Here is a 23,151-nt window from a genome sequence, read left to right as displayed (position 1 = left end):
TGTAAACATAATGGTTAGCATTTCAGAAATGATTCAAGAAAAACAATGATTAGGAAATTCTTTCCTGTACGCTTTTGTTGCACGAGGATTCTGTTAGTGGACATTTGAGGAACAAAACGGGATCAATCAAGCCAACCGATCCTCAGATTATCAATTAAAAAGGACCTGGTATCAGCTCATACAAGGGATCATCTATTTCCTTGACCAGTTGTTACTGGATTACTAAATATCCCCCAAGCAAAATTGTGCCAACAAATTGATTGTCATGTTCAATCCCCTATAGACCTTCCATTCGGTCAGTTCAAATTTCTTACAAAGAATATTATCTGCCTACTGTACTTCTCTCCAGATGCACAAAGCAAATAATACAAACATCACCACAGCTAAAAGTGGAAACCACCAAATCCACCAGGAAAGCCACCACCCGGAAACCCTCCTTCAAACCCTCCTTCAAAGTGAAAGGTAAATTGTTGCCCCCCACCACCATACGGATTAAATCCTCCACCACCCATTCCAGAACCCATATCATCTATGTCTTCACCGCTATCATATCTGGCACGCTTTTCCTCATCTCCCAAAACCTGAAATGACAAGAATAAAAAGAACAATGTAAGCAAGACTTGCACAGCCATGTCTCCTTTTCAACATAGAAAGCATCCAGAGATTTCAGCTCAGTAGGAAGATGGCCAACTTTTCAAAAGCACAGGAAAAGAAAAATCATCAGAAAAATGATTATTAACAAAGAGAGACAGGACTTTCCAAATATTGATGCCTTTTCTTGGAGAAACAACTTGCATCTTGCGGATAAAAATCTGTTGCAACTCCTAGCATGTTTCTTACACCAAGGGGTCCCGACTTATTCGTTCTAACTTACAATCAAAACAACTCCTCATAGAACTATTATCTGGCTACAAGAATACCGATAAATATCCTTTATATTTCCAATTAGAGAAGAGAGGAAAATTGTCTTCTGAGAGTTATGGAACAGAACCTTCTGTTGCCGTAAAATATCCTTTTCCATTTAGAACTAGCACACTGATTTCTCTCAAACCTTTTTTTTATCCATTATGGAAGTTAACTAATCTGTAGTTGATCTTCATTTTAACTGATTATAGTTATAATCAAAATCAGGAAGAAAATTCCAAAAATGAGAAACATATAGCTGTTCAGAAATGGAATTTTTGATTGAGACCATAAGAATACAAAACTCCAGAGCATTTTTATTTGCACTACTGTAATCAAGAAAACATTCCCAAGTACGATGTCAGTGAATCTGGGACTTGAATTTTTAAAAAAAAATAAATATTCATGCATTGCAGCTTTAAGTATTTGAACACGGAAATTAACTGCACAAGAGCACATAAAAAATGATAGACATAAAAGGACATGCTCTGAAACAGACCTCGTATGCAGCTGCTATTTCTCTGAATTTGGCCTCTGCCTCTTCTCTATTGTCAACATTCTTATCGGGATGCCATTGCAATGCAAGTTTCTTGTAAGCCTTTTTTATTTCTGAGACAGGTGCAGTTTTTGAAACTCCCAAAATCTTGTACCAGTCCTTCCGCTGGCTCAACTTTAAAGATCTTTCTGCCTTCATCAGCACTTCACGAATACTCATATCCTAAGCAATTAAATCAAAATTTTAAATTATAGCACTAAAGCTTACAGATATCTAGATTGTGAACAATTCAGCCAACTCAAGAAAATAGCATACAAGCTTATCATTTCATGTACCAATCACATCCAATTTGTAGTTTCAAAGATTTTCTCATTAAAAATGCTAAGTACCAAACAGCAAATAAAAGGCCTATTCCCAGAAGCCTACAATACTTTATGAGGCCAAGGTCAGTCTCTATGGTCTTTATTTCTATGTGTAAACTAGAACAAGGATGAATTAAATCCATTCCAGTATTAGCTCAACCAAACATTCAAACCCCAGCATGAATTGGTGAAACACCAAAATACAACCGATTGTGTTAGAAACATGGAAGAAAGTAGACCACCATACAAACTGGCAGAGCTAAATTCGATTTTCTGAAAATAACAAGATCACCTAAAGAAAGATATTATTCTTGCATTCTTGCAAATTGCACTGTGTTTGTACCCCTAATATTTGAGAATAACCACATTGCTCTCCACAATTGCCCCCCATAGAAGCTGGAAAAGGGTTATACACCATATTTTTAAAAAAATGTTGGACTTGCTGAACATTTCAAAAGATATTTCATTGAGAGATGACACAGATTTTGAAACATGACGCATAATATAGTCAAATAATTAATTTGCATATGAAGTTTATATTGAACCACAACGTATATTTCCAATTCTGTAGCATTGGAGAACATGCCAAATTTGTTATTACAACATCTCTAACCAACTGCAGAATACACATATGACATTTCTCCCCCGGCCAAAGGTCCTGGCTATGCCACAGACCACAGAGGATAAAATCCTAATACTACAAAATTCAAGAAATTTAAGTGCAAGACAAACCTGAGGCGATTTCTCTGCTGCTAATTTCAGATCTGCCACAGCTCCCTCCCATTCTTCGGTTAAAAGTTTAGCTTCACCCCTCTGAAAGCAAAAATAAACCAAACTTATGGAACAAGAAACCTACTGATCAAATTTGGCTAAAAGGTTCTTTCCAGTAAAACACACATCTCTAGTATAGATAGCATTCTCACATTAAAACCATATCCATCTTTAAAAATTTAGAGAATAGTGAGCCCAGCTAAAAAGAAAAACCTGAACCAAAGCCTCAACAAGCTCCCCATCAATTTCAAGCGCTTCAGAACAACTTGATACAGCATCGCTTCCTCTACCAAGCTTGACCAAGACTTTACACAAACCAAGATGAAGGTTTACATTATGCGCAGAGTGATTTGGGTCCAGTGCAAGTGCTGCTCTATATTCTTCCACAGCAAGGCGAAGCTTTCCCTTGCTTGCATTGTCCTCTGCCTGCATTAATCTCATCAAGCTCAAGCTAGAATCAGAAAATCTCTTAGATACTTTGGAAAATCTAGAAGTATAGAAAACATTTTTACTTACACTTTTGGTCTTCTTGAGTAGATTCTTCAATCCAAAATATGCTTTCTTAAGTTCACCGTGCTCAGGGTCTAGACGAAGACCCTTCTGGTAATGCCTGAGAAAAAATAGATCAAACATCCTGCTAAGCAGAAGTCCAAGTAGTATCGCACAGAATTAGCCTTCTCTCCCCTTCCCCAACCTATCAGGCCTAGAGAAGGAAGAAAGCAGATCCATCATGTTTCTCAACAAACCTTGTAGCAACATCATGATCAGCTAAGTAGTAATAGGCACGCCCACGTAACAGCAATGCATCTAAATTATCTTCATCCTCTTTAAGGAGGTATCCTGCCTCTGATATTGCACCTGAATAATCTTTGGTTGCTATTAGTAGCCTCACTTTAAGCATTTTTGCCTGCAGCAACCAATAGATTATACACAAAACGGAGTATAAAAACTATAGACATGAGATGACCATAGAAATAACTGCGATTACCTTTGAGCATGCTGGAGAGAAAACAAGTACCACCTTATCAATGTATTCCAAAGCTTTTGTAAAATCACCAGAATCAAAGAGATTTGAAGCTGAATTCAGAGCACTCCGAGCCTGAGACAACTGAGATAGCTCCTTCTCTGCTGCTGAATTTCCTGGTTTCAGCTCCAGAAATTTATTGTAGCTTTTCTCTGACTCCTCGTATCTACATCAGCCAAAAACTGCCAGAATCATATAATTTTCAAATCAGATATTGGAAAGAGAGATAGAGAGAGAGAGAGAGGTAGTTTTTTTTTTTTGGGGGAAGGGGGGGAGGGAGGGAGCCTAGGACAGAACCAGGACAATGGAGGAAGATCCAGTCCAACATATAATATTACAATGATTAAAACATCTCTTCTTTAATAGCCAGAATCAACCTCTTTTGTGATACACAATTTTGATGTAAAAATCAAGCAAGAGATTCGGTGATGAAGCACAGCAGCTATGTGAAAGATACATACACATGATTCCTACTAAGAGAGAAGAAAAACTAAAAAAAATTTTGAAACAAAGGGCAGAACTATAAGAATTGAATCCAACAAAACAAAAAGGGAAAACCAAACAAAGAACATCTAGGCATAGGCCCATACAAGCATGTAGAAGACAGAAATTTTATTCATGAGAACTTATTCGAGAAAAAAAAATAGAGTTACATCATGGATAGAACCAAAAGAAAAGGTTTTCAGCTCCTTGGAAACATGTAAGCAGGGGTTATTAAGAGGGAAGAGGGCAGGCAGTACTGTTTAGATTTGCCAGTGACCATGGAACAACAAGAAGCAACCAGAAACAATGTATTCATGTTCAAGTAAACTTGCAGAAGTCCTACTGGACACCTATTCACAAATCCTTATTTCAAACCCAAAAATGGAAGACAATTAAATCTATTAATGTAAGAAACATCAGTAATATACTAGAGGAGGGTCCTGATTTGCTTTTATTCAAAATGCAGTAGATTACAATATTTTCAGAAGGAAACCTGCACAACTGACGAAGAATAGATGCTTGATGCCAATATGCTTCTGAAAGAGCCGGATCTGCATCTATGGCAGCTTTGAGGTCGTCAAGGGCCTCAGTATATTTCTTGACTTTTACACTTTCTGAAACTCTTTGAAACAATGCGGCAACATCACCAGGTTTGCCATCTGGGAATTAACACTAAAAAGTTCAAACCCTGATGGACTGCTGAATCAGACTCGTATCTAACCCATTATCAAGATGCAAAAACAAGACTCTGCACTTCATCACCATGAAATTGACAAGCAATACGCATAAGAAAGAATAAATCATTAGCTGTATATTTAAGCATAAATCTTGATGCATACAGGAATGACTTGAATTCTAGAGAACCATTTAGCATCTGAATGCACTTTTTACTCAAGTCATCGACAGTAAAAATTAAATCTTGGGGTATAAGCTATCTATAGCACTCCTGGTGCAGTTACTGCATAAAATGTAATGCTGAAACCACAGGTCTAGCTCACTAGTCATCTTTAGGAAACAGCAGAGCAAAAAGTCAAGCTTCATTATAAAAATCCAATTCAAAATCATTATTTTTCAGGGTAGTGCACACTATATGACTACAACAGAGAAAAGTAACTTAAAAGTGTGCAGAAAACATCCATGCTTATGCTCTAATGGTCTTCTTCTGACAATTGCCTGTAGTGAAAGCACTGCAAATGATACTCTGACCTGCAAGAGTGCAGCAAAACCAGGAGCCAAAGAAATAGAAGAACTGACATTGGAGAAGTAAGTAGTGGCAGTTTAGTCCTTTGCACATTACTGGCAAAACAAGTTAGGTTTCATATCTCATCAAGCATGGAAGCTCTCTCATAATCCGAAAGTACCATCTTAAAGACACATAGCTAAATGTAACTAGATACCAAGTACTACAATATTTTAGCAACAGTGTCAGATAAACAATTAAACCGCATAGCAACCCAGTGAAACGCACTAAGAAAGATCGAATCTTTGACTGACAAGGTTGATGAACTAATCAGAAAAAGTACTGCTAATCAACATATACAGAATTTCGGTACTTTCATTCTATTCATCGAATATTAAAAAGAGATGGCGAGGAAGTTATTGGTAGTCCTGCTATAAATAGAAAAGACAACAAAAAGGTTATACCTAATGCCGAAACAAGTGGGTGAAGGAGGAGCAATTGGCAAACCAATACGAAATTGAGTAGGAATATGGTGAACGCAAAGCCTCCACAAGCTATCAAATCCACCGCCGCCGCCGACGACCACTGCCTCCTCATCACTTTCTTTCTCTTCGCAGCCCTTCAATTCCACAATTCAACCCTCACACTGTTTTATATTTATAGTGTTATTGTCGTCGGCGTCGTCGGTTAAGACTTAAGACCGTCCGTCTGAGCTGGTCGAGCACGTATACGGGGTAGACGATTGAGAGAAACAAAAATGAGAGCGGGAGCCGCTGGAAAATAAAACTTTTGCTAAGATGTTGGGTTGAATCTGAATTTGGGCCAGCAGAGGGGACGGAGTCGTAACGTGAGGGGCTTTCTTGAATCTTGTTCTTCTGTTTGTTCATCTACACCTGTTTACCCGGAACTTCATTTATTACTTTTTTTTTTTTGTTCACACCTGTTGGTAATCATGTACTACGCTAGGAACTCTGCACGTCATTCCACGTTAAGCCCACCTATCATTAGGCTCCACGTGTTCTTGCACTCTATTTAACTGGCAGTGCATGGCTAATCACAGGAAAGAGCTTTCCTCTCTCTCCACCAAACGGTCCTAGTTGGTAATTAGGTACTACCACAGTTATTAAACTCGACCCGGAAAGGAGATCTGCGAATGAGGTGGGTCACTGGTTCAACCTATGGATGAGTGGTTGAACCAGTGGGTCATTAAATATATTTAAATATTATATCTTATAAATTTTGATATAGGATATATGATATGAATTGTAATAAATAATGTCGTAACAAATATTTATTTAATTTAATTTGCTATAGAATATTTAATTTATATAAGAATCAGCAAAACATAAATTTAATTAGTAATCCACCAAACTTCAAGTGTAAAATTTTATATATTTACTGTAATTATCTAGATTATTTACGAATTTTAAGTGCAAAAAATTATTAAAAAAATATTTGTCTTTAAAATAAATTATGTAATATGTTATTTTTGAAATATATTTTATAATTTATAGAATATAGGGGTCATAAGTTTTATTTAAAGATTACAAATAAAATTGTTTTGGAGAATAAAAAAAATAAAGATAAAATTAACAAAATGTTCATATAGCATAAGAATGGCCATTAATTAACAAGTGACAAAGTAGCTTGGTGGTGAAAGTGTCATAATTTGGTCTTGGGTTCGAATTCAAGCAAAGGCTTGGAAAGACTTTTTTCCTCAAAATCGGTTCGCCCACAAAAATCGGCCGGGGTTTCCGATTGAACCGTCGGTCCGTTGAAAAGTCAACGGTTCACTTGCAGAAACGATCTAATTAAAGAATCGGTCCGATTTTATTACCGGTTCATTGGATTGACCGGTCGAACTATCGGACTGGACTGGGTTTAATAACTATGGGTACTACTAATTATTTAGTTCAACGACTAAACTCAAAGTTCATTTGTCAATTGGAATCAATTGTCTTGTCTGCCCATTTTTTGCTATTGGCTTTGGTCTAGCATGAACCTCAGGTGATTTGTGCGACGAGAATGATCATCCTTTTTTTTTTTTCCTTAAATTTGAGAGAAAAACTAGAGTTTGATAATACGTTTTAAATCATCGGCTTGTTTGATAGTAATATAATACATGCAATGTTAAAAGTCAAAAGAAAACTTTATATTCACATAACTATAAAATTTAACCAATTCAATGATAAAAACATTTCCTGCCGTTACTTGCATTAAAGGTTGTTGATTAATATCATAAACAAATTTGTACGACGTGTGAATAGAAACTTATTACTTGTTTTTTGGAGTAAATTTTATTTAGGAAATTCAGTGCTACTTAATTAATTCAAATGTTTAAATTTTTGTTATCAAATACATCGAAACATATTAAGATCTGGATCCATTAAATTTAAGTGCTGAATTGAATTATCAAATATGGCCTAATTGAATTCTATCCTTGTTATTCAGGAGCTAATTGGATATATATTTGGGAGTTTTGACAAATAGAATGAAATTGGAAAAATAAAGACTACTAAGGAGGCTAAGTATTTTTCAAACGTTTTTATGTTGGTCTTGGGCGTGCGAGTTGGAGTGGTGGTGATGCTCTTCGGCCTTTATCAAGATTCAAGAGTTTGTGGGTCGGAATCCTAGCTGCTGTTTTTGGGCCAAAAATGATGTGGCTCTGTGGGCCATTCATCGAGTGCTCCCGGGAGGATTCTCGGCTTAACACAGTCGAATGTGGGATTCAAAATCATTTAGCCCTCGATCCGTAAATAAATTAGTCTCGTAAAAGTTACGGTATGTTTGATAAAACTGAAATTTAAAAATTGAAATCTGAATTTAAGTTTAAATTTATTAAATTATTGAATTGTTAAATATTAAATCTAATATATTTGAGTGTCTATCACATTCAGCGATAAGTGAATAGTTTATCACTTAATTTTAAGTGCAAATTTTATCTATAAAATTCAATGCTATTTAATTAATTTATATGTTTAATTTTTGGTTATCAAATGATTAGAATATGTTAAGATTTGATTTTATTAAAGTAATAATTTAATTTCATTAAATTTAAGTGTTGAATTAGGTTATCAAACAAGATCTTAGACAAGAGTTCCACCCCAAAATTAAATAAAAAAGACACGGAGGACCAAAGCTGTAACTTACAACAAGAGCCTCGATTCATTAGGCCGCGCTACCAATGCCGTACTACCACGGCCTTGCTACAGCACTTTCTTGACAGTGATAATTCATTTCTTACACAAAAAAATGCATATAGGGATAAAGAATCAATCAACTCGCCAAGCAAATAAATTTCCAACTCAGGCGAGTTGGGACCCCATTTCTAACTCTAGGGCCCAGCGAGTAAACATGATTGATAAATTTGGACCAATCATCGCATCTTCCGTCACGCTGCAACAGTCAAGTAACCAAAATAACTCAAAGTGGCACGTAAAACCCTCCTCTTCAGCTGGTACGAAAATTAGGTGAGGGACAGTAAAAAGTTCCCGAAAATTTCTTTTAAAACTCTCTTTTTTCTTGTTTTTCCCCTTAACCAAAAAAGAAACAATAATTAACAACGAAAGAGTAAGTTTATCGGTCGGGACTTGGAAAATTGCACATGAAGCAAAAAGAAATAGTGAGAACTGGAAAATGTTAATTTGAAAATAATTAACGAACTTATTTATTAGAGAAAACATAGGAACAACATATGGAGTGAGCGATATGCTTGGTTGTTTGTGTACTAATCTCAAGTACACGATTTTACGGTGAGGGTGCATTTGTTAAAATTGAAATCTGAGTTCATTAAGTTATTGAAGTGTTAAGTACTAAATCTGATTCATTTCACATTAAGTAATAAGTAAATAATTTATTATTTAATTAATTTAGATGTTCAATTTTTTGTCATCAAACGTGTCTGGACATGTTAAGATCTGAATCCATTAAATTTAAGTATTGAATTGGACTATGAAACAATGCCTAGCATCTAACTCACGTTGCAAATTTAACACTATAACTAAACAATCACACGCTCTAAAAAGCCAAATCTAATATATATATATATATATATATTAAAGAAAATGGACTTATTAAAGTCACACGAAATAACAAAATGATGACGCTATTTAAAACTCAAAAAATAAATAAGGGTCTGTGCAAGGACCCAACGGCTTCAAGGGTGATTCTTTTCTTGACTAGTTCTAAACTACTTGAGGGAGGTGGGCAAGAAAAAAGCAGACCGAAAGTACTTGAGAAACGAACAAAGCAGCATTAAATTTGCATTTTCCTCGTATATACCCCTTCTCGATCGAGTGTTTAAGCATCACGCAAAGTGATATTGAGTCGTTAAATGTTGTACCGTCGTTTCGGCCTGGGGAAAAATAATAATAATAATAATAATAATGCAATTTGTCTAATTTCCAGCTCAAAAATTGACATTTGACAAGGACGCATTAGCTGTTCTAATTGCCAATTGAATTATTATTCTTCTAATTTTTGCATGTAATTCCGCAATCCTATATACCCTGGCTTTGACTTGTCATATTCCGTTGCACAAATCAACATCAGTTATTAAAAGAATTCATGCCACGAAATCTATTTAGCTGAAGATTTCGTTAGAGCAAGTAGAAAGTTCTTGGAATTAGCAGAACGCCAGCCACATCTGCATGAAAACACACATGCAAAAAAAAAAAGTCGTAATTTAATATTTTGTTCATTTTATCATCTTTTTTATTAACAGGTTTCATTTCGCCCGGTTTGGTAATTTAATAAACAAAAAAAAAAAAAGAAAGAAAGAGGGGCACGGAATCAGGGATTAGCCGGTCACGGAACCGTCCAAGTTCGAAAAAGTCAGTGGCGACACAACCACCAGTCAATTACAGGGATAGATAAAAGAAACCAGGAATAGGAGAGATGAGGTTTTTTTTTTTTTTTTTTTATAAAAAGAAGCCCTCTTAACATCACGATAATGCTGTAGTCCTTTTCAACCAAAGCTCTCAATTAGTCTTTCGTTTTCTTCTTCGGGTTTGTTTATCCAATATGAGTAGGCTGAGGAAAGCCATCGGGGGCTTGACTGACTGTTTAATTAGAAGGTTTGATTTGAACTTTGACGTTAATGTCAAAACGACCTATATGTGCATGTAATGTAACTAATAATAATAATATAGGAAAGGAGGAAGGAAGGACCTCGCAGCCTCTCGCTCTCAGTCCCAGGTTCTATCTGATGAATTAAATTACAGTGCCCAACCAAAAAAAAAAAAAAAAAGGGTGTATTGGAAAGTCAAAAACTGTCCCTCCGAGAAAACACAGCCTCCCCCGAAAAGGTTGCCATCTCTATGTTCCATATCCACGGATCACCATGAAAAGGCAACTTTATACTATATAGTATACATAGCTGCCTTGAATTTCTTACTTCACTTTTTGGAGTTTTAGTAAACAAAGGTAAATTTATTGTGTAGAACACGATCAAAGTCATAGAAAGACGACCGCGCTGTTTCCCAGAGCCTCTTTTTTTTTATTATTTATAAATAAAAAAAGCCTTAGCTAAGTTCCAAAGCGACTCTCTGCCGGCCTCTCATCTTCTTTTCTAATTCCTGCGCTTTTCTATGGAATAGTTTTGAAAAACAAGTCCTCCTTTCCTGATCTAATCCCAAGCTGAAGTCAAAGGCCCGTCAATGTATATATTTGCCTTAGTACAAAACCAAAGTGTGAGTAGGCAGCTGTGGTTTCTCCTTGAAATCTGGGATTCATGTCCATATATAGTTTGGCTGTTGAAGGCGGATTATTTAAACTGGAAAGCAAATTCTGTAGGAGTAATTTATCTATCTTTCTTTTATATAAAGATCAACAGCGGTAGGTACTGTTTATTTGGATTCAAGTTACAGTTTTATGGATGGAAAAGTGATGGACAATTAATCCGAACAACGTAAAAAAAAAAGAAAAAAAGAAATTCCATTGCGGTTTACGGGCATGCATGCCCTGGTCATTTCTTCCTAAATATCAAAACCAATTATATACCATGTTTAAGTTTTGATTAACTCGTTGAGTGAAACAATAATCTAAAGAAAGGCAAAAACGGCAAGAGAAGAAAAAAATTTAAAAAAAAAGGCCACCATTTCATTGTCAGAAGACAAAATATATATGAAAGAAGGCAGAGAGAGACTACGTACTCGTAGCAATTATACTACTTGAAAAGAATTTTAAAGGAGGCAACAGACATTGACGACATGGGGCCGTTGGATTACCTTGACGTGTTGTGTCAACAACGAATCTCGTAGTATTCCGTGCCGTTCTGGCTCCAAAATGAGAAAGAAATAGCAGTCGCGATAGCGATGCGACCCTATTACACCCACAGTCACTGTTTTTGGGGAAAAAAGAAAGGAAGGAAGCAAACAAACAAGAGGAGACCACATAGCACACAGCTCAGGGACGCAGAGGAAGGAAGTCAGGCCGTGCAGATGTGAACAAGAAGAAGTAAACAACATGCATTTAGGCCCAGTTGCCGCTTGTGCATGCTCCCAAATCAAATCAAATTGCATGCTCTTCTCAGTAGTATTTCTGATTTCTCCCGTCCCATTCCCAACATTCATTAAATTAGTCCCCCACCCGTCAATCATCAAACCGGCCACAAAACCATAACCTACCCATCTAATTTTCTTTCATCATCATCCCTTTGTCGCAATGCCTACGTCTACCTTCTCACGCTCTCATTCTCTCTCTCTCTCTCTCTCTTGTTTCCTTTCATTTTTGGTTGCGGAGGCCTCGTGGAGGCTAGGCACCAGTACAGATAATTATCAACAAATCTAGCTCACCCTGGCCTATACATTTTGGTGAATAGGCCACCTGATCATAAGGTAAGGTTGCATTCTAGTTGTACCAAGTACGTACAGCCATTTTTACATATTATTAGTTTTGACTTCCAGACACGAAATGATTGTGAAAAAAAGGAAGAAAAATAATAAAAAGAAAAGCAGAACCCAAAAGAAAGGAAACATTTATAATTCTTAGCTAGTGATTGCTACTGAAATGCCCCAAACCCATGGCTGAACTCATTGAGGCAAATTTAGCAAGCTCGTGTGGCAAGAATGGACGTCCGCCGTCTCCTCCCATTCCCAGAAAATCTCTGGTTAGACTTGCGTGTTCGACGACTGCATTGAATCCCGGGTGACGATGAAAACCGCCCAAGGAAGCCACAGATTGGCTGTCTGCGGCAGTACTGGTTTGCACCATGGGCTGATGATCCAGATTATTGGTTAACGTGGAACTGGTTGACGAAGTCATATTCGAACCCCCGCCCATCATATTGTCCGTTTGCTTCCCGAAAACCTGCATCATCTCTGTCCTATTTTGCGCTAAACCACTGCTAAAAGCAATCATATTAGCAGCAGCAGCAGGAGAAGACGACGAAGAGGAGGGGTTCATTATGCCGAAGCCATTGCCGAAGATTGCTGCGGTGCTTTTAGATGACCCCATCTGAGCTGCCTTCTGGAGAAGGGCAGTGGCCGACATTGGCGTCGCCGAAGATTTTGAATGACTGATATCATTGTTACTGGCAGCACCAGGCGAGTACAAAGAAGAAAGGGTTTGGGTATTAATGCTGCCTCCGGCTCCTTCATCCTTTAAGACTTGTTGGGGCATCATCGGCGATAAGGAGAGATTTGCTGCGGAAGACGATGGTGCTGATGACGGTGGTGCGCTACTCTTTTCCAGCTGCTGCCAAGGCATGCCATAATTGCCAAAGACATCAGCGGCCGACGACATTTGCATGATGTCATGGTGTGAAGCCGAGGGCATGTAGAGATTTTGGCTTGGGGGCATATCAGCGTGATTGAGCTGATGATTGCTAGCTTGATCCAACCACAATGAAAGTCTAGGCTTGAGCTGATTTCCAGTTGCAAAGTCTACCCCAATTTGTGAAATCCCAGTTGGACCGCTCAGTCCGTGAGGAAAACTACCCGGATGATTTAGCAGAGCACCACCATTTAAATGCTGCTGATCAGTTTTGAAGTTGAAATTATTGGCCGCAACAGAAGTAATTCTTGCACTTTCTTCAGCTAAGGCATCGCAGAAAGCTCTATGCGTGATAAAGCTGTCTTTTCTGTAGTAAATGGAGAAAAATAAAATAAACTAGAAACGCCCTCATTTAATTCGAAAACAACTTGACTCATCCTAATGATTTCTCGGCAATTAATTCAGTTCCAACCACAAATGTCTTGACATCATTACTAGTTGCATTTATTTCAACAGACAAATATTCTCGATCAAACAAGGATTTCATTTGAGGATTGCGAAGTTTGCAAAAGAGGGAAAGAAATACTAAATATATAGTACCAGTGCTAGTACCTGGAAAAGAGCGTTCCACAGTCGCATTTATACTCTCTAGTCCCGCAAGTCTTAGAATGAGCTTTCCAGTCCGATTGAACTGCGTACTTCTTTGAACATTTCTCACACTTCCACTTCTTCTCCCCGTGCTTCCTGCTGAAATGCTTCTTTATCCCGGTGAGGTCCCCGAGTGCTCGAGACGGGTCGTGGTGGACGCATGTCTTTTCTGGGCATATGTACACCTTCCTCTTCACTGGCTCTTTAGTAGTCCTTTGTTTAAGCTTCCATGGAAGATTGTGCCCCCTTCTATGAAGCTGCAAGTTTTGTTCTCTTTGGAAACCCTTGTTGCAAATTTCGCATATGAATCTGTTCGTTGCCATAAGGGTCTTGGGCGAGAGAGCCATAACTTCAGCATCTGGATCTAATTTTAAGAAGAACCAAGGGTGGGAAATTAATTGAAAGTCTTTCCAGTTTAGGCTCCGTGGTCTAATATAGTCCTAACACTTACATCAGCTACATGATAACCAAAGCACATATTAAAAAGGGTGCATGCCAATTCATTTGCCAAGTGAATTAAATCAGAAAGCTTATAGCAACTGAAATTTAAGGCTTGTCTCCTCTTTACCTGGGTTTCCTGGTAGATTTCTCTTCTTTTTGCCAGCTGGGTTAGTGGTGGTGGAGTTGGATTTGGGATTGGAAGTACTGCTAGTAGGGTTCGTATCAGCTGGCTCTGGAGAAAAGCCATTGACTGAAGGGGGAACTGTAAACATATTTGCAGACATGACTAGCATAAGGAAAATGAATATATGTTGGGGTTGGGATTGGGATTGAGGGGGGTGGGGGGGTGTTAAGGGTAAGGATTTTCTCTTGGCTTAGTGGACACAAAAACTAGCTTTTGGAAGCTAAAAACTCCGGTTATCCCACCAGTTGATAGCTTCCAACACTAGCTTGGCTGACTGCTTGTCTGCTAGGAAACAAAAGAAGAAGCAGGAGCAAGAGTGAGTTTCTCCAGATACAAACAGATAAAACTTTGGTAGTATTAGTGTATTACCCAGATCTTACGAGGGACGGGCTTATCAGATTGTGCCAAAAGAACAAGAGAGCACACACAAAACACCCAACAAAACAAGCTTGATATCGTAATATAAAAAGCAAAAAACAAACAATAATCTAGAAAAACACTTCGGACACTTTCCTTGCAGAGAGGGAGAGATCCGAAAACACTTCGGACCTTTGTTTTGATTTCAGAAGAAAACACCAAAAAAACCCTCGAAAGCTAAAGAGAATATTTCCACTCTTTTTCTAACCGGCTGCTCTTTCTCTCTATCTATCTCAATCTCGCTTCCACAAACTTGCAAGCTTCCCTCTCCACCCCACGTCCTCTCACCTTTTATCTTACCCACAATTTTCAAAGTCGGTCAGCCATGGATTTAGCAGATGGGCCCCACCTCCCCCTTGTATATCCACTATGGAGTATAATCCTATACAGGCACTTATTATGTATATATTGGCTGTATGCTGTTCAACAGAATGTGTAGAGCTCTGTGTCAACACTTATGCAGCATTCCGAGCCAAATTCTCTATTTATCAAGATCTATGAAATATTGAGGAACGGTTCAGATTCTTCGGAAATTTGGAAACTTTAAATAGAAAAAAGAGCTGAATGCTGGACATATTCTGCAGTAGTACGATTTTTGTGGAATTTTTTTTTTTTGAACGCTTCGGAGCATCGAGTTTATTAATGCATTCTCATGTTTGAACTGAGATGCATAACAATTGTCAGTATTGAATTTACCTTTTCTGGAAGGAGAACATCACTCTACTGCGTCAAATATTGAGTTTTATAAGGTTACTTTAATTACCAGGTGATGGGGGGTTTTTATTAATCTCTTATCAAATGAATTTCATGGTTATGAGTTAGGAAACTATATATTGTATTTGTGTGCTACCTTAGTTCTGTAATATTCATAAATTGTTGAACTTGAACAAGATTTTTTTTTTTTTTTGTTTTGTTTCTTGTTTCTCTCTCTTTTGAGAATTAATAATATTCTCTGAACTTCAAAATCTGAAAATTTGCAGATTAACAACATCCACTCCCGCTTATATATGTTCCGAAGTAGTCGTATTGTGCTTTGAGAACTCATGGAGCTAGTAGATTTAAATTCTAAAGTTTTATGCGAAATCAAGACTCAATTCTGTTCTTTTCATATTTTGATACTACTAAAATAATACTGCTGCAATGATGTTGTCCATATGATGCGCAGATGGTCAATCGAAAAGTTTATTTTTATTGACACGGTAAAGTGACAGAGTATATTGTTCGTCGTCATTGATTGGTTTGGCGTCTTCAGATTTGAGCACATCAAGTGTTATGTTCACACTGACGCTTAAATTTATGTTTCCAACCCTAAATGTGTAAGTTTACTATAACTAGTGATACGTACAATTACATACTCTAAATAGACATCATCCTTCTAGCTGAGCTTGGAGCTATTTATAGCAAGCTCTAATTAATGTAGGTGGCTTAACTATTTCTCTTCTTTCCTCTTTTCTTTTCTTTTCTCCACAGACAAAAAGACAACTTATAAACCTGGAATTCCTAATTTAAGGAGATTCTTTAACGTAATAACGAAATTTACATCGCAACGGATCTTCTGTCCCATATCCTGTGCCACTTTTTATTATATTGATATTTCTCTTATATAAACATCATGTTTTAATTCTTTTTTGTTTCCTTAACATTATGTTTTAATTCTTTTTTGTTTCCTTAAGATTCAATAACTATTAATTGAATTTACATGTACTTGAAGCAATAAATGCGAATGTAGATTTGCACAATACCTTGCACTATGTTTTCTTAGTATCTATGTGGTTAACATTGGCATTTGGCATCTCTATAACATCTCATATTACACGCATCAATATTTAATTTAGAGATGTTATACATATGCATATTGTACGATTTTTTTTCAATAGTAAGGGTAAAATTGTGGCAAAAAAAGAGTGCATATTTTGCACAATTACATATATAAAGTCATACCTGAATAGTGTGAAAGTATTTCTAAATTGTGGAACCAAAAATAATATTAGTACAATTAATCTAACTCTTATCATCGTGTATGACATTAAAATTTTATCACCTTATTATTTTCGTATGTATCAATTTATGTATGACATATGTGGTTGCTAATTTGTATATATGTAACTCCGAAGGATGTCATTAATTATGCTTACCGTGCTACATAAATTTTAGATTTCACCAAAAATTAATGTATGATTTGTAAAGTATAATACGCTGAAAGTTTATTTCGAATTCTATATTGTTAGTTGAAAATACGAGTGTTTTTCAGAATATCCATTGAAATGTATGAATTACAATTTTTTTTTTTGACTTATACATAAGAACGTTTTATTGTGATGATATAACATGAACTTTTACTAGCTAAACTATACAATAAAGAATAAAGAAGAGGAATAACAAAACGAAGCCGAGTCCACCCAAAAAAAAAAAGGACATTTCAATGTATGATTTGTAAAGTATAATACGCTGAAAGTTTATTTCGAATTCTATATTGTTAGTTGAAAATACGAGTGTTTTTCAGAATATCCATTGAAATGTATGAATTACAATTTTTTTTTTTGACTTATACATAAGAACGTTTTATTGTGATGATATAACATGAACTTTTACTAGCTAAACTATACAATAAAGAATAAAGAAGAGGAATAACAAAACGAAGCCGAGTCCACCCAAAAAAAAAAGGAGATTTCCGCTTGTTATTAGCAGTTTGTTTTCCTAATTTTACTTCAAATTGCCCGATAAGAAATTCCGTTGAAACTAGCCCTAATTGAGGTACAAATTTTCCTTTAGAAGAAAGACTTGTTGGGTTGTTGTTTCACAGACTGCAGACAAGACTGCAGGTGCAAAACTGCAAATATCATCAAGCTTAAGCTTGTGGACCTGAGGCTAAGGCCTGAGAGGCTAAAAGAGTGAAGAGAAAGGTCAAAGGATGGTGAATTTTTTATTATTAAAGAAAAAAACTTTCTTTGACAAACGTGTGGAAGGCAATGATATATTTTTCGTAGAAAGTAAAAAGAAAGTAGATTGCCTTTTACAGCACCCCCCGACCCGATCAGGTATAAAATGATTACAGCATAATTAAAGGTTGGACCCCAAGTGAGAGGATACAAAATTGCAGTGTGGGCCGGAGGGGAAAAATGTCAGGAGAGGAGACTCGTCATCCATCGATCAGGGGTCAGTCAGGGCGAGGGTGGAGAGAGAGACAGCCGCTGCTGCTGCTGTTGCTGTTTAAGAATTAGTAAGACAGAGAAAATGAAGAATTGAATTGAATTTCCCGAGGTACTTTCGTGGGTAACAGTCGTCCGTGATACCACTCCCTCCTCTGTGGGGTCCTTTTTATTGTTCTCTGATAGTACAACCATTCGCAGCCAAGGTACTACTGCTCGTAATTCATATGTACTGGAGTCCAATAATGTGGTTTGGTGCACGCATGGTCCTGTTGGCTGTTCTATTTCGAAGACGTCCAACTATGGTATCACGGTTTCCCTGATCATCACAGGATTGCTTCCTTTGTCTATTTCCATGGCGATAAACCAATCACAACTTATCTCATGTGGGAGGTCTCCTTTGGATGGCTGGCTGCCTGGCTACTTTTTGTACCTTTTGTAAAAAAAATATATATATATATATATATCGATGCTACTTGACGGATACAAAATAAAAAAATGACTGAAAAATATGACCACCTTGAGTAAAAAGCTACAATCCAAACGCCACCTGACAGATTGATGAAATAAATGTGTGAACAAAATATTCTTTCAAATAATGGCTAAAGGAGGGGGGAGGGTGGTAATTAAGGGGCTTCGAAGCTGCTAAAATAAATGTGTTAGTGGTTAAGATTTTTTCTTTGTTGGGGATTAGTGCTTAAGGGTACTGTGTATCCAAAAATCTCATTTTCGTGACAATAATCTTGATGGTAAGGAATGATTTTGAGCGGCGGGGAAAAGGAATGCTTCAAAAGAATCAAATCTTTATTGGTAGATGCAAATGTCAGCGATATTAGAGATGCCTAGAAATTTCTAAAAACGGAGTAAACAAATCTTGGAACATGCACCTTTCAAGTTGAGCAATTCTAGAAAGTAGAAACTTTGGTTGCGATTAATTGAATTATTAATAGGTACGTTAATTTTAGGTGATATTTGAAGAGTGAACAAAGTTTGAAAAGTGAACAAAGTTGATACGTTAATTTTAGGTGATATTTGAAAAGTGAACAAAGTTGAGGTGACGTAAGGCCAATTGGTTACTTTATATATAAACATGTGGAAAGAGCAATATACATACATACATACATAGAGTCTGTCTAATGGGTGCCCTGTAGACACCGATAAGATATATTTCACGAGTTAGAATTTTAGAAATAGAAAATTAATTAGAAAAATGCATAAATGCAAGGGAATTAATTAGGCAAACTGTATAAATATAAAAAAAAATATTAATTGTTAATATATGTATATACATGATAGATCATGTGGAAGTGTATGAATGAGTGTCCATAAAGTACGATAGAAAAATCTATATATATATATATATATACATGTATACATAAAAGTGTTGTACAACCGGGTACACACATAATTGATGGTGTATTTTCATAAAAGCGTTGTACAACCATTACGTGTAAGATGGTCTGCATGCATCGAACAGAGGGACAAAAACACTCCAAAAAAAGAGTACACAGGCATGGTTTTACTTATACATCTCTCTCGCGTACGTAGTTAGAGGAATTTACGGCAGCAAACGTCCTGGATTGGAAGCAGCATAGAACAAGTATAATGTACGTCAATATGTATTATTGTTTGCTTGCTCTTTGTCATAGCCACCAAAAAGAACGTACGATCGAATCCTGTTATGTTAAGTTAGTAGTAACAAAAGGCAAGTGTACCGTACTCCGTAATTAATTAGCTTTGGATTAATCACGCAGTACGGCAGCAATCATTGTTGATTTATGACCAAAAATTAAAAAAAAAAAATTGAGCAGTATATTTGTTCATCGTCTGCGAGTTAATTATTTTTATTCACTTTCGACTCACGAGATGGTGTTAGAAATATTGCACTATATCTATATCTCCTCGGGCACATGCAGAAGAGGAACCCAACAGTATAATTCTGTGTAGATGGAAGGAAAAAAAAAACGCTGTAATTTTACCACTTTCAGGATTCTTTTTCATCGTTACAAAACAAAAATGTGTACAATCCTGTGATTTAAAATGAAAATTTCTTTTCTTCGTCCGTGTTCGAGAACGGGTTGCGGGGTGCAAACAAACATTTGGGCCATAGTTTCCCAATTCCCATATGGCCATGCTTTTCATGCTTCACATTCCAACCCGTGATAACATTTACTACTATATATGTAGTCATTATTACAAACATCATCAGCTATTTATTATATGCTTTTTTTTTTTTTTTTTTGAAGCATCCAAACCCTACATTTGTGTATGGACCTTTTTAACTCAAATGTATAAACTTTGAGGTAAAGCTCAAAGTGTAAAAAAAAAAAAAAAGAGAGAGAGACCGTACACGAAGAACAGCTTTGGAAGAAAGTTTCAAGTGTCCTTTTCGGAGCTGACTTTGAGTGGTCCACCCTCTCTTAATGCACTAATAATCAATTAGAAAAAACACACATTATTATGCGATAAAGTATATCCCAACACATAAAAATAATTTAACTGCTTTTGGCCTCATGCATTCGGATCCTACTCCAACTTGAATTATTCTTCTTGTTCTCATACCCCACCCGTAGGGTCCCCAAAGTTCCCATATTCCAACCCCCCCAAAGCGGGGGAGGGGGGCTGTTTGGGGCAGCCAATCCATAAAACCACCTTTCTCTTCCAATTGAATTAGTCTAGTCTCTAGTGTAATTTGGTACTTTGCTTTGTATAATACGTATGTTATGTATGTAGTACGTGTGTTTTGTATAAAAAACATGCAAACCTAGGGAAACAGGCGACTTATATTATAGTATATCTTAATCAGATCTAAACCCTAATTCAGGGGTTTGGGGGGGCGGTTGTGGGGTTGTGATGAGGGAAGATTATATAACATAAAATTACATAAAATGAAAGTCCGACCACAAACGACATCACTTTCATCCATCCATTCCGTAGCATAGATTCCACCTTTCTCTCCCCGATGTATGCACTGTAGAGGACTGACTATATATATATAGATATAGATATAGATATTCTTTTCTTTATTCCCCTAGAGTACTAGATATGGTTTTGTTGGCTAACAACTTAAATTATTGGGTATTATATACAGATCACAAGAATTATTAGTTGGCAAGTCCTTCTCCTTAAAACGCGTCCTAGTGTTACATTTTCAAGCTACCTATGTAGCATCACCACCCACGTAAAGAATATTTGGAAAACTTCATTTGCTTTGTCCATTCCATCCCTATGATTTCGGGGTATATTCATCAATTCCTATTTTAATCAACCAAACACCAACAGTTTTCACCGAAAAAGAAAAAAGAGAACTCCACACGTCAAAGATCATATGCTGCAACTTGATTTGCCGTTTTTCCACATTGATCAGTAAGCAGAATGTGGCGTTCTTGCTCATGTCTCAAATTATTATCCTTTTGCCAGGAAATAAATGTTTGTAGTACGTACCCGATTTGGATATTTCCTTTGTTTTCTTTCCCTTCCCTCCTGCCACGCATTATTCTTACCGTTAATGAATACTTGGATTATCATGCTTGACCAACCGATGGAAAAGTGCCCAAGCCCTGCAGCCAAACAATTCCATGTTTTTGGGAATAAACACACATGGGGCTGTCTAGGCACAGAAGGGATCCAATGCTGATTGATACATACATACACACATATATCATATATGTATATATATATATAGAACGCTTGCATGAATGCATAAATTAGTTGTTGCAGGCGCAGCAGTAACCTTTTTTTTTTCAAGTACTGTTAACAAAACTAGAAATTCTTTATTCTACAATATCTCTTCTACAAGTCAAAGTAAAAATTTAGAACTAAAAAATGGCTATTCCCTCACGCAATAAAAAGTTCATTTGTCAACTGGATGGCATTCGGCTTTTTGTCAACTGGATGGGATGGCATTCAGCTTTGGGCAGATTTGATACTTAATTACCAGCTAATTTGGAAGTTCATACTTGACTCCAAATTATATTTTGTACCATTTCTCCAAGGGAAAATTTCTCTCTTTCTTTGTCTTGAGAAATTAAGGCGAGTCCAAGTGGTGGTTTCTATTTGTCGTTTTTAATTGCAAAGAGAAGAGATATGCGTCTCAATTTTCCTCCCTCCGCATGACCAAATAGGAAACTGCAGGCAGTTCATTATATTAATCGGACTGTGTGTGTGGATCTGTTAGATTCTTAACCTTCTTCATGCAAAATCATTTAGTTTTTGTTAATTTTGAACAGGGGTCTTGATTCTTTTGACCAATTTGGCATGGGGCTGTCGGCGCTTCAGTTCAGAACCATAGTTCCAGTCTGGCTTAAGAGATGGATATTTAATTTTGCTTTGCTAGTATATCTGTACTTTTGACAGTTCCTTTTGAAAATACCTTAATAATTCATTTGATGTTCAAATTAAGTTGACATGGAGATACCACAGTCAAATTATTTTTCATAATTTTCACGTGTCGGAGGATTTCTTACTTTTCTTCTTGAAACTTTTTTTTCTGGATTAATCTTATATGTAATGACAGTGTATACATTGTGATGCTTAGATGAATACCACATATGCTAAATTTAAATTTCAAATCTTAATTTCACTTATGTGGTATTTGATGCGACTGTCGAGAGCACGTTCCGAACTGAGCAGCAGCGGGCTGAGCGAACTGATACTAGTGAGGTAAGCTAACTGGCCTACAAGAAAGACTAACGGCGAGGCTAGTTCCTGAGCAGCAGCGGGCTGAGCGAACTGATACTAGTGAGGTGAGCTAACTGGCCTACAAGAAAGACTAATGGCAGGGCTAGTTCCTCGGAGTAGCTTCGACGGTCAAGTCAATAAAAGTTTAAGAGTAAAGCAACAGCGTAAATACTGTAGACGGCGTACCTCGTGTTGTCTTGTTGTGCCATATTTATAGGCCTCGTGGTAGAAGTTTCCTTATAGGAGTAGGAATCCTGCTGAGGAGGGAGTCCTTCTAGGATTTCGTCTGCTAGCTCCGAAAGGTTCGGGAGCCGCGGCCCACTAGGCTCACCCAGCTAAGAGGCGGCGGCTATGCGCGAACTGTCATGCCTTCTGCCCGAGCTAATCTGTCCGAACTGCTAGGTCACCAGGCCCGAACTGACACGTGGCTCCGGTGAATTGGCCCCACTACACTTCATTTAACGATGATAGTGAATAAACTGTCAGTCTATATAAGATTTACTCTTTTTTTTAGCAATCATCGTATTCCTCTCTGGATGGGGGGAAAAACAGAAATAATAATAATAATAATAATAAAAGAGCAGCGAAGACACGGTTGCATACGTATTTTCTGTCCACTGGTAGGACTCCATGTCATCAATCAATAACACCGATGAAGTTCATATGTTATTATGAAAACGATTTCTTAACCTGAATTTTC

At 36.9% G+C, this 23,151-nt stretch overlaps 2 protein-coding genes across 2 annotated transcripts; both read right to left on the bottom strand.

Moving 5' to 3' along the window:
• Window positions 1-109: 109 nt before the first annotated feature.
• Window positions 110-6,082, bottom strand: LOC140009292 (dnaJ protein P58IPK homolog). The gene is made up of 9 exons (XM_072054415.1): window positions 5,684-6,082; window positions 4,533-4,698; window positions 3,521-3,722; window positions 3,279-3,439; window positions 3,049-3,142; window positions 2,746-2,958; window positions 2,494-2,574; window positions 1,403-1,621; window positions 110-581 (listed from the first exon to the last, which is right to left on the bottom strand). Exons 1-9 carry the CDS (start codon window positions 5,814-5,816, stop codon window positions 384-386), a joined length of 1,467 nt encoding a protein of 488 aa, XP_071910516.1. The 5' UTR covers window positions 5,817-6,082; the 3' UTR covers window positions 110-383.
• A 5,963-nt stretch (window positions 6,083-12,045) lies between these two features.
• Window positions 12,046-14,896, bottom strand: LOC140009290 (zinc finger protein JACKDAW-like). Its single transcript, XM_072054414.1, has 4 exons — window positions 14,575-14,896; window positions 14,149-14,490; window positions 13,545-13,944; window positions 12,046-13,299 (listed from the first exon to the last, which is right to left on the bottom strand). The coding sequence occupies exons 2-4, from the start codon at window positions 14,312-14,314 to the stop codon at window positions 12,210-12,212; spliced, it is 1,656 nt and encodes a 551-aa protein (XP_071910515.1). The 5' UTR covers window positions 14,315-14,490; window positions 14,575-14,896; the 3' UTR covers window positions 12,046-12,209.
• Window positions 14,897-23,151: the final 8,255 nt, after the last annotated feature.

The sequence above is a fragment of the Coffea arabica genome, chromosome 6e, assembly GCF_036785885.1.
Source record: "Coffea arabica cultivar ET-39 chromosome 6e, Coffea Arabica ET-39 HiFi, whole genome shotgun sequence".
NCBI lineage: Eukaryota > Viridiplantae > Streptophyta > Magnoliopsida > Gentianales > Rubiaceae > Coffea > Coffea arabica.
Note: the sequence above shows the minus strand (reverse complement) of the source record. Positions and strands in the feature narration are given on the sequence as shown.

Bases quoted from the DNA above. Each gene is read 5' to 3' on its own strand.
- LOC140009292 (XM_072054415.1), bottom strand. From the start codon at position 5,816: ATGAGGAGGCAGTGGTCGTCGGCGGCGGCGGTGGATTTGATAGCTTGT. The intron at 3,723-4,532 runs GTTTCCTTCTGA...TGGCTGATGTAG, and splicing joins ATTCTTCGTCAGTTGTGCAG to ATACGAGGAGTCAGAGAAAA. The intron at 2,959-3,048 runs GTAAGTAAAAAT...AGATTAATGCAG, and splicing joins TACTCAAGAAGACCAAAAGT to GCAGAGGACAATGCAAGCAA.
- LOC140009290 (XM_072054414.1), bottom strand. From the start codon at position 14,314: ATGCTAGTCATGTCTGCAAATATGTTTACAGTTCCCCCTTCAGTCAAT. The intron at 13,945-14,148 runs GTAAAGAGGAGA...TCTTAAAATTAG, and splicing joins AAATCTACCAGGAAACCCAG to ATCCAGATGCTGAAGTTATG. The intron at 13,300-13,544 runs GTACTAGCACTG...CATTTACTACAG, and splicing joins TGTGGAACGCTCTTTTCCAG to AAAAGACAGCTTTATCACGC.